The 12,126-nt window shown below is 48.4% G+C and overlaps 1 protein-coding gene across 1 annotated transcript; it reads left to right on the top strand.

The window, feature by feature from the left end:
* The first annotated feature begins 258 nt into the window (after positions 1–258).
* LOC136471305 (gallate 1-beta-glucosyltransferase 84A24-like) lies at positions 259–2,280 on the top strand. The gene has a single exon (XM_066469036.1). It carries the CDS (start codon positions 687–689, stop codon positions 2,148–2,150), a length of 1,464 nt encoding a protein of 487 aa, XP_066325133.1. The 5' UTR covers positions 259–686; the 3' UTR covers positions 2,151–2,280.
* The last annotated feature ends 9,846 nt before the right edge of the window (positions 2,281–12,126 follow it).

Here is a 12,126-nt window from a genome sequence, read left to right as displayed (position 1 = left end):
GCATATGTTCATAGGGTAAGTGTACGTGCATGTATGAGTGTCTGCATTTGTACACCGCAGCGTGTGTACGTGCATGTATGATTTGCAAGAAAAAAGTGTGAATTACATCTATTTTATCTAAGTGGATGCTTGTTTCCTACACAACCAGAATGGATCAGCCACCCTCTTGTACCAAGTCTTATCTCTCATTTACTTTGAGCAAAAGGTTGACTTTACATGATTGGAACATATATTAGTATGTAATCATCTTGTATTATTTTTTTTTTAATTTTGCATATGGCTACGTTTTACTACTCTTTCAAGTTATTAGTCATTTTAGTTTCACCCTAAGCCAAATTCTCTACTTTTGAACAAGTTTAAAGAAAAGTATATTAACATCCACTTGTTCTCTTGAAGTTATCAGTCTGGCGAACTTCGATCCCTCTGCGTGCTTCGCGACATGCCACAAGCCCAGTGACATGGTCACGCCCGACGTCATCGTTGCCCGAACCAATTTCCTCTCCCCTCGTATAAATAAATGCACCAGTGCAGTCGTGGCTTTGTATTCTCCACGCCGCTAAAGACCCAGCAGACAGAGATTAGTCCTCGTCAAGCCGCCCGTAAGGTGATTCACGGGTGCACAGGGCACTTTGCCGGCCAGCTCAGGGGAGGCCGACGAAGACGTGGCAGAGGTCCGATTCCGATCCATGGGAGAGGAAGCGGCCGCGCCCACCGTGGCAACAGCGGCAGGGAGTGCCCCGCCGCACCTGCTGCTGATATGCTTCCCGGGGCAGGGCCACGTGAACCCGATGCTCCGCCTGGCGAAGCGCATCGCGGCCAAGGGCTTCCTGGTGACCTTCTCCTCGGTCTCCACCGTCGGCGCGAAGCTGGCCGCGTCCGCGGGCGGCGACGGCGTGCCGGTGGGGCGGGGCCGCGTCCGGTTCGAGTTCCTGGACGACGAGGACCCCGGGCCCAACCTGGACGACCTCATGCGCCACCTCGCCAAGGACGGCCCCCCGGCGTTCGCGAAACTCCTCGCGCGGCAGGCGGCGGACGGCCGGCCCGTGGCGTGCGTGGTGGTGAACCCGTTCATGCCGTGGGCGGCCGACGTGGCCGCCGACGCTGGGATCCCGTCGGCGGTGCTGTGGGTGCAGTCGTTCGCGGTGTTCTCGCTCTACTACCACCACGTGCACGGCCTCGTGGAGTTCCCGCGCGAGGACGACCTCGACGCGCGGTTCTCGCTGCCGGGCCTCCCCGAGATGTCCGTCGCCGACGTGCCGTCGTTCCTGCTCCCGTCCAACCCGTACAAGCTGCTGGTGGACGCGATCATCGCGCAGTTCCGCACCATCGGCCGCGCGTCGTGGGTGCTCGTCAACTCCTTCACGGAGCTGGAGCGCGACGTCGCCGCGGCGCTCCCGGGAGTCACGCCGCGCCCGCCGGAGCTCATCCCCGTGGGCCCGCTCATCGAGCTCGACGGTCAGGACGACGGCGCGGTGCGCGGCGACCTGATGAAGGCTGCGGACGACTGCGTGGAGTGGCTGGACGCGCAGCCCCCGCGCTCCGTGGTGTACGCGTCGGTGGGCAGCGTGGTGCTGCTCAACGCGGAGGAGGTGGGCGAGATGGCGCACGGGCTCGCCGCCACGGGGCGTCCCTTCCTGTGGGTGGTCCGGCCCGACACCCAGGAGCACCTCCCGGAGGGGTTCCTGGACGCCGTGGCCGGGCGCGGCACGGTGGTGCCGTGGAGCCCCCAGGACCGCGTGCTGGCGCACCCGTCCACGGCCTGCTTCCTCACGCACTGCGGCTGGAACTCCACGCTGGAGACCATCGCGGCGGGCGTGCCCGTCGTGGCGTTCCCGCAGTGGGGCGACCAGTGCACGGACGCCAAGTTCCTGGTGGAGGAGCTCAGGATGGGGGTCCGCCTCCGCGGCGGGCCGCTGCGGCGGGACGCCGTGCGGGAGGCGGTGGAAGACGCCGTGGCCGGGCCCGACGCCGACGCCATGCTCGCCAGCGCCAGGAGGTGGAGCGCCGCGGCAAGGGAGGCCGTGGCGCCCGGCGGGTCCTCGGACGCGCACGTCCAGGCGTTCGTGGACGAGGTGGCCCGCCGAGCGTGTGGCGTGCAAGCGGCTAAGGTCGTGCCGTCGCCGTCGTCAGAGACGACTCCTCCTAGTTGAGGTTCGTGGAGGAGCTTCAGCAGTCACCAGTCTGAGACTCCAAAGCTAGCTGAAAGTGAATAATAACTTAATAAGTAATCCTGTTGTTACAGTTTCACCGTCTGATACGAATCAAATTTTGCTTCTTCTACCGCGTTGGCGCCTTTTGTTTTGTGTCCGTCGAGTGTGCATACTGCATGGAACATTCAGAGGTGACACGTCTGCAGGTTTGGGGCTTTGGGCTTTGGGGTGTCTGTGGCCGCGCAAAATGCGAGGCTGTACTGTGAACCAAACGAGCTCACAGGAGTCACAGCTCAGAATACTCTGCTCAGAGTGCTTGGTGGTCCCGCCACGCAAGTACTGAATCACGGGCTCACACGTGTCACCTTGTATAGGTTGGGTGTAGCTGGTGTCTCGCACTCTCGCTTCGTGAACAGCAAAAGATCCGGTCCTGTTTTTAGTTTTTCTTTCCACAGTTAGAGCAGGTCTAATAATACAGCCGGTTTGCTGGCTGTAAGGTTCTTTTTAGCCTTCTCTTAGCCCACTTATATAGTAGTTAGCTCTTTACAGTTAATACATGGTCCACTTGTCTCTCTCACGGACTTTCTTGGTTCTTGTGCCCAAGCCAGCTGTAAGCTTACAACCCGCTTCTCCTCTCTCTCCTCCCCTCTCTCCTCCACCTCAGCATTTAGTCGGCTTACAGCCTGCTATTATACTTGCTCTTAAAGGGGGACAGAATTCCCACGTATCTATTGGGCAAAAGTTACTACGCAACCACCGTGCCGCATTCACGCCCGCGCCGGAGAGGAAGAAGATGGCACCTAGGGTTCCGGCGATGGGGTCGCCGACGGAGACGACGAGCCCATCAACGTCCTTGCCCAATGCAACTCCGACTCTCCCTATTTTCTTCCTCAACTCTAGTGGACTTATAAGGGGGTTCGGGGGCAGGTCGGCCACGGGGTGGGGGCGACGGGAGGGCGGCATTAAGGTTCTAGTGGCGTAGGAGGCGGTCGGGGCGGTGGTGCCTATGGCCATGGCAATGGCGGGAGGGGGAGGGGAAGGAGAGGAGGTTGTCGCGGGCGGTGGGGCGGTGGGCGAGGAGGAAGATGAACGCCGAATCTAGAGACGAACGCACGAGGAGGAAGCTCGTGTGGGAGGAAGAGGGGCAAAGGGACTGCAAGAGGTGGAGGGTGGGGGAGGGGGTGGAGGAGGAGGCGCGCACGGGGAGGAAGAAGAGCCCGTGACGCGGAGAGGAAGAGGGTCGCACGCTCCCTGAGGGCACGACCGGTCGCAGGTTAACTCGGTCCATCTATTTATGGCCCAGTTGACCCGGATTCGATTCTCATTCGCCTAGACATGCTTACATGTGCTTGGGAGTTTGGGTAGTCATTAGGAGCTTGGAGAACCGAGAACTTCATAAGTTTCTTTACGTCCTTGTGTATTAATAGGAATAGCGATTTTAGTGTAAAGACATTTCCTCTGGTAGTTTTTTTTATCTCGATCAATTTCCAAATATTTTCATCTTCTATTTCTTGTTTTCAATAGAGAGTGGAACTAGCTCTTCAAATTGTTGAACATGATTGAAGGGTTGAAAGATATAGCGAGTGATTTTATTAGAATTGTTTTTCAAATGGAAATTTGGAGAGTGAGTTTAAAAAATATTTTGGAGATGCTCTTAATAAATAGTTCTAGTTGATTCAAATCTGTGAGTTAATAAATGGACTAGTTTTTAGCTAAGAGCTCAACTAGTTATTTAGCTTATTTTTAGTTGAGCAATACTACATAACAAGGACTAATAGCTGAGAGAAGTCATTTTTATCCATGTGTAGGAGAGATTGATCAAAGAGAGAGAGAGAGAGAGAGAGAGAGAGAGAGGAAGCAGTCTAGGTGAGAGAGACAGAAATAAGAAGGCATTCTAATCTCTGACTATTGATCTTTGTATGTTTTAGCTTAGTGTCTAAACATCCCATAGCTAATTCTTAGCTAACTACATTTTATCTAACTAACGATTAGCTGGAGCTAACAACTAGTCCTATCTCATCCAAACATGACCTTATTTTCCCCCATATGTTGGTTAGATCAAGGCAAATGATTGTATCCGCAAACTGACACTTATTTTTAGGACACCATACCTAGAGTTGAGCCCCCCATAAGCTAGTCCTAAGCTATAACTGCATTCTTTTTTAGACAATGAATGTTATAGTTGCATTCTTTGAGGGACGGAGGTAATACACCTCCAAGATTTTCTAGTCGTTTGGTGATGACCTATTATATGTGATTAGCTTACCTTGACCTCAGATGGATGGATAGGATACGAGGAACGACATACGTGGGTGTCAGGGGAAACTAGAGACATTAGGTATCTTATTAGACATGTTAGTGTCGGTACTGTTATCAACAAGACGGCAATGAAGGGTGCTTGGTAACTTTGACAGTCTTGCCTCACCTTTTTTTTATGGGCAGTGGCACCTCGGGTGAGCTAATTTTACTCTCTTGAGTAGTCCTAAGAAAAAGTCAGACCGGGCCCATAAAAATTCCGACTGATTTTGGGCCCATAATCTATGCACCCAGTGGGTATATTTGGTCTGGGCTTAGGTCTAGGTGAGCCACCCAGGAGTTTTCAATGTAAAAGTAAATGAAAAAAATATTGTTTTTGTATCAGGTTTGGATAGAGAAAAAAAAATCTGGATAGTAATATCTTTGTCCAAACCCTCTCTAATAAGTTAGATGGGCCGAGCAAAGCCCGTTGGGCTGAGCAAAGATTGTCGGGCTTAAGCTAGGCCGAGCAAGTTTTCTCAGGTCTGCTCTTGAGCTAGCAAGGCAGCGCTCGCCGATACACGTCCCTAGGAAACCTTGCTCAGCATCCAAACAGACATTCTGTTCAATATCCTTGGTATGCAAGGCAATATAGTATCCAACAAATGAATTCAAGCACACCCTAAAGCACGCCTCTTTCCTAACCTCCCTATTCTTCTTTCCACACAAACATGTAGCCGTCGCTGGTGACTTCTATAGCCCGTGGCCAGCGGCGTCCTTCGCCGCACCGCCCATCTACCACTACTAGGATCCAAGGGCATTGGAGGCCTCTCCAAATCCCAAAGTGCAAACCATAACCCTAATAGCCTTCATCTTTCCTGGCCTTGATCTCTACTCATGGCTGGTAGCCTGCACGTCGCCGCGCAACTCCGCCCACCCCACATGATTGCCGCCCTCTCCTAACCTATCGAGTGTCACATGAGCATGAAGCACGATGAGGACGACGATGCAGCTCCCTCCACTCGCCTTTTGACGCGCAAGGATTTTGGGAGACGATAGGGTGTGGGTCAATAGCTATGATCAGCGATAGTAATCAGGCACGAAGAGGGGAAGTATGCGGCCAACTTGCCTTCTGCCTACACTGCATGCTCCTAGCCAACCTACCGAGGCCTCTACTATTTTTCAGACGCATACTCCCTCCGTCCCATAAAAAAAAGTCGCTATAGGAGTCATGCTGATTAAGTTTTTTAAGTTTGACTAAGTTTATAAAAAAATATTGACAATATTTGTATCTCTGAATAAGGTTATTATGAAAATATATGCAACGGTCCATTTAATGATATTAATTATGTACCATATGAATATAATATTTTTCTTATATATGTTTGCTTAAGTTAAAGATGTTTAACTTTTCGGAAAACGAGAACGATATTTTTTATAGAACTAAGGGAGTACGCTAATCCATGAAAATAGAACGATTTGTCTATAAATCAAGTTTGTTCTATGACTACAACTAGAGAGCATTTGCAAAATTTAAGTCTATTTGTAGGTTCTTGAGTAGGCCTGCTCGTATTCCCCCTATAACATTCGCATATTATGTTAGGCCCCGTTTAGTTCCGAAAATTTTTGGCTTTTTGCTACTGTAGCACTTTCGTTTTTATTTGGTAAAAATTGTCCAATTATGGACTATTTAGGCTTAAAAGATTCGTCTCACGATTTCTCGGCTAACTATGTAATTAGTTTTTTTTCGTCTACATTTAGTACTCCATGCATGTGCCGCAAGATTTGATGTGACGGAGAATCTTGAAAATTTTTGGTTTTTGGCTTGCATCTAAACGGGGCCTTAGTCGTGTGCGCCGTGCGAAATGTCATGCCGTCAACCAAACCATCTTAGAATACCTGTGATCTTTCGTTGGAACCTACCTACGCGTGTACCGCGGCCACGAGAACGTATGGGCCACGGAAGCAGCGGGAAACTAGGGCCAGATACCGAGCCACCTCGGTTCGGCTCGGTCCAGCTCAAACTAGTTTGTTAGGTTAATGAGTCAACTCGGTTCAGCTCATTAATATTATCGGTTAGAGAGGCAGCTTAGCTTGGCTCGTTAGCGAGTTCGAGCTAGCTCGTTTAGCTCACGAGCTACTACAAACAAAAATAGAACACGTATGTTTATAATGTTTATGCTACATTAATTTCAGAAGATCACGCCCACTATTATGCAACCATACATGATTAATACACATCAGGTTCATCAAAAATATCAATCATGCAACATAGTTGGTCCTTCCATGATCCATGCAGTTCCAGCATACTTACTAGTTGCTTCACCACAGACTTAGGAAAGTCCACAAATTCAATGCCAGCATCATCATCTTCTCCCTGGAAAATAATCCATAAATCAACATTTACGTACCATGATAATTATAAAATCAAAATCCATATGAAACCGCTGAAAATAAGAATTACATACCAATATAATAGATTGATATTTCTAGGTCAACATCATCATCTTTTGGATTTATGGTCTGATAGGCCTCAGCTCATGAAAAATCCATATGAAACAGCTGGCTCGTTAAAACAGCAAGCTAGACTTCTAGCTCAGCTCGTGAAAAAGTTAAAACAAATTGAGCCGACCATGAGTCGAGCGAGTTGACGAACCGCGAGTATTTTTTTTTAGACGGGAAGCATATCTAGTTGTCTACCACGTACCTGAACCTTCATTGGTGTCGCGGTCACGGTCACGCAAAGTTTTTTTCTCATAGAAAAAGGTTAAAGTATGTAGGTCGGCAATTGCATTGTTGTTCATCGTTGACTACTATGGCTGTACGTAGGCTGTAGGACCACGAGCACGATCCACAGTCACTGCTCATTTCATTTGGGCATTTGGCATTGAATTCATGTGGCAGTGCAGAGATCTCAGGATCACGTTAGTTTTTGTTATCTTGCAAGGATAACGGTTTTGATTTCGGTTGCCTGCCTGCCTGCTGCCACGACCACGAGCATGAAGCTCTGTATGCTTGCACGTGGATATGTGGTTGAAGCTTCGTACACCCTAGTAGTATCAAGGATTGGGTAGGGTTATTTTTGGCTCTGCTCTAGTAGCAGTATTACCTAAGAGTAGCTACATTTGAAAAAGCAACTTTAGTTAGTTTTTGACTTTTTAAAGACAGCTCTCTAAAACGCAACCAAAAACATCCAAAAGGCTCCGTTGGAGAGGACACTTTCTAGCTGTGGCTTGGTGCCACCGTAACAAAGAAACTAGAGCCACCGTAACCAAAGAAACTAGAGCCGAATGACACCTATGAATATAGGTGGTCATAAGGCCCAAAGCCCATAGGCATGGCCCATGGCCCGACGTTTGGTCTGGCCTAGCCCAATGTGTGGGCCGTGCCAGCCTGCTTGGCACGCCGTGACGGCTCGCCCTGCACGATTACTAAGTCCATCTTAGGCATCTCTCCTGCTCATATATAACGGCATCAAAACCCTGACTTCCCAATCAATGACAAAGCCGCACGCTCGCTCGACTCCCACTTTCTTCTTCACTCTCCCCTGTAGGACTCTGCTTTCTTCAACGTACTCATGTCCCATCTAGTTCTCCTCGCTGCCCGACGCAGCATCGTACCTCGGCCATCTCGGCCTCCGCGCACCTCTCCGTCCCATAAAAATAGTGTGTGTTTAGAAAAACAATAGATCACCCAAAGAAAACGCTAGCCTCAAAACCTGAAAAGTGTTAGTTTCAAAAAAAACTTGAAATGTGTTTTCGCCAAATTTTTGACTTCCTTGCCGCGCATGGCGACTGTGCAACGTCACCGCTACTACGCGGTATCCGGATGGGCCATGCTAGCACCCGGACATCCAGACGTCTGCGCATCCGCGTGCTGCTACGCTTGCCCGCGATGCTTCACGCCCCACGCCTGCTGCTGCTGGGGTCCGCCTGTGTTGCTGTTGCGCCTACCCCCGTGCCTACGGCTGCTGAGTCCCCGCGTGCTGTTGCTGTGCCTGCACAAGAGAGCATGTGCGTGAGGCCCGCCTAGGTGCATGCGAGAGAGAGGGTGGGAGCACAGCGCGCGTACCCGTGTTGACCCTAGTTGCATGCTCCACCGGGGGAGACCAAGCTTGGTGGTGCAGGGGCGCCTGGTTCTGCGTCCGTTGAGTGCTGGCCTACTCTGACGCTCTGCATGCGCGTATGCACTTTGACGGTGCCTCCGGGTCCGGGCGGCGTGGGCCTCACGTGGGCACACGAAATGGCGCAGGAAGCGGACTGCAGGCGCGAGCGTCCGAACGCCCCGCTTGTCCGAACGTTAGCGGTACCGAAAAAAGGTTGCATTGGGTTGACCCCATAAAAAATAGGGATGCAGATTGCGTTGGGTTAATCCAGCAAGCTTTCATTACCCAACTTGCATTTACATGCTTTATTTTTAGTGAAAAAGCTCTATAGGGACAAGCCACTAATTTGTGGTGCCATAATGGGGTATGACGCTGCAGGTCTATCGGCGGAAGCAGCAAAGCCCCAACAATTGGAACGAATGGAATCAGAGCCGAACTAGGCAAGGAAAAGTTCCATCGGCACCACGTCCTCAGAAGGGAACATGAAGATGCAACTGCCGGCGATGGAGGAATTGAATTGAGGCCGTCGTTCTTGCCGCTGCGGTGGGTGAGCATGAGCAACGATCTCAATGGCATCGAGTCTGTCTAGGACAACGGACACGTGCCTTGCTTGCCGCCGCCTCCTCAACTACGAACTCGATGCAGTCGCAGCCGTGGACGCCACAGGTTCGTGCGGTGAGGGAGCTTCCCTTCTCGTGGCTGCGCTACTGCTCGTCGAGTCCGGCGATCGGGGTTACTAGCAATCATAGTGGGCCAATCCAATTCAAAACCCAAGATTATTCTACTGGATCTTGGTCCAACCAATTCCAGCCCACTTGCTTTGCTAATCGGAACGAATCCCGCTCACGATCGAACCCAGCCCAACAACGCGGACGGGCGGCCGTCCTTCCACGCAGCCATAAGTGTCAACACTGGACCTCCTCGCTGGTCTGGGCCTGTCGTGGTAATGGATTCGTGCAAATCCAGCCTTTGCAAAAAGAAAGACAACGCGTTTCGCCCAACAAAGAAAGGGGCTCAATCGGCAATGGCAAGGCTCAGAAATCAGAATGTCCATGGGCTCCTGAGCGAAGAGGACAAGAGGTTATCACAAACGACTAATCATCCACGAACTAGGCCACATCGCTAGCTAGGTCGATAAACGTACGGCCACCTCCAACTCCAGTACCATTTAAGCTATTGCATAGTGTTGGGTTGATCGGTCATGAGACCCTCGATCGGCTATGTGCCCATTACACTGACACTAGTATTAGTATTAAAAGGATTGCTAGGTCACCAGAACCAACGCTCCCGTTAGGTTTATCTGCACGGCTGCACCCCACTAATCGCGTAACTCGAGAAGCACAGCTTCGGTTTTGACTCCGGTTCGTTGCCGCTCCTAACGAGGAGCATGAAGAAGTCGAGTCGGAGTTGAAAGAAGCAATTTTTTCTAGCTACTTCTCACAAACCTAATATAAATTTATTATAAAATTGCTGCTGAAGCCGTTTTTGCCAAACTTTTTTCAAATAGTTTTAGCTACATCAGTAAAACTATTTCACATGAGGGGCCGACCAAAGTACATTTAGAATGAGCCTAACTACGCGTTGAACTGTTGAAGTAACAAGAAGACGCCACCACCAACTCCCTCTCCTTTAGCTGCCACCGGGAAGGTTGACAGTGGGGCACGGCCGTACATCAACAGAAACCATTTCACCACTCTTGTGTACCAGAATGTCCGAGCAGACACTAGTCTTCGTTGCTAGGTTTAATGGCCATTCCATCTCTTAACAAAAGTATACCAGTCCCTTAATCCAATTTAATTAAGTGTTCTATATTCATGAGTGATTCTGTTTTATGTCCTAAGTTCTAACACATAGTTCTCGCTACAGCTTTATATTTCGACTCTTCAGTTCGCTTGACCTATTGCAATGTCGTAGTACTATGATTACCTAACACATTCATTGAGTGAAATTTGATGATCAAAACATGTTATTACACACTAACACGTTATATAATTGAGTATATATGGATACGTCACATCCAAATATGCCACGTTTACACAGCTAACATGCTGACATGGTAATTAAAATATGTCATGCCCAGAGTTACACAATAAAAGATTTACCACATTCAACAGATCACGCAGTTATCAGTTAGGTGGTCTCAAAAAAATTATAGCTAAAGCTTTCCTTATTTATCATACTTTATAAAATAAAAGAAAATTAAATAATATAGTTTACATTTTACATCCTAGGAAGTAACAGGTGATCATTACAATCCGGTTTAATTAAATTAACGGCTCATAGTTATTTAACCGCTTCAAAACACAAATAAAGTCAAGAAGTTTTAGGTGTGCTTTGACAATTAGAGTAACCCCGGTATACACAGGTAGCTGTCGATGTGACCACTGGCAAAAATTTCGGTGTCCATACTGCATAGCACGCACAAATTGTCGAGCTGACTTATCTAGATCTGGCGTTGGTTTCACGGTGATTGACGTGACCGATCAACGATTTCCTTCGCACAGAAAACTTGACCATGCCAATGAGCCCACCAACCACCGTCTATACGTTTTAGTTTATAAGCCGACTGATACTATTTTATTGTAAGAAAAAAATATTATATTATAGTTGATAAGTATGACTAATACGATCCAGCGAAGATGACACCGATACACACCTAATCCTTGACACCGATACACACCTAATCCTCTGGACTAACTACAAGTACATGACGTGTGATGTGCGGAGCAACATTGAATAGAAAACGAAATGCACGCAATCAACGCGCTCGCCCTCCACACCAACGGAACACTAATCCAGATTTCTATGGTTCTGGCTACCTGGCATGATATGCTTGACTGCAATCATCAACGGCAGCGTTGCTTCTAATTTGTTTTTTCATCCAAACGAAAAAACACAAAGAATCGTGACGTTTGCTCTAGCCAGGGGCCCTATATATTCAGCCGGGTCAGTTTATTTCAGCTAGGTCAGTTTATTTTAGCTTATTCTTCCTCACAGAATACCATTAAATGAGTCGAAACCAGACGGCTTATGTACCAGCTGAACAGGACATAAGCACCGCGCATTTAATAAAGGGTCTTGTTGTTTTATTTAGGGTAAAATCCAATTTATACCCTCCAACTTTCACCAAAGTTCGGATTTCAACCTCGAACTTCAAAACCGGATAACTTTGGTCCTCTAACTCTTGAAAAAGTTCAACTTTCAACCTTCTGCGCTGTTTCGCGGGTGAACAGTAACTTTGCTATTTTCGGGAGGCGCCGAAATTTTATATTATTTTTTCGAGCATCTTAACGTCCTCAAATAAAAAAAACTCAAAACTACAAAGTTGTAGATCTCATCGAGGTTTACAATTTACATATAAAAATTATCTTCATCCGACATCGTATTGAAGGGTTTTCTATTTTTTGAAATTTGAGTCTCATCACGCGACAAAACTGTTTTGTCGCGTGATGAGACTCAAATTTCAAAAAATAGAAAACCCTTCAATACAATGTCGGATGAAGATAATTTTTATATGTAAATTGTAGACCTCAATGAGATCTACAACTTTGTAGTTTTGAGTTTTTTCATTTGAGGACGTTAAGATGCTCGAAAAAATAATATAAAATTTCAGCACCATATTTTATCGCGTGATGA

The sequence above is a fragment of the Miscanthus floridulus genome, chromosome 8 (assembly GCF_019320115.1).
Source record: "Miscanthus floridulus cultivar M001 chromosome 8, ASM1932011v1, whole genome shotgun sequence".
NCBI lineage: Eukaryota > Viridiplantae > Streptophyta > Magnoliopsida > Poales > Poaceae > Miscanthus > Miscanthus floridulus.
The sequence above is the reverse complement of the archived record's forward strand: the minus strand, read 5'-3'. Positions and strand labels throughout refer to the sequence as shown.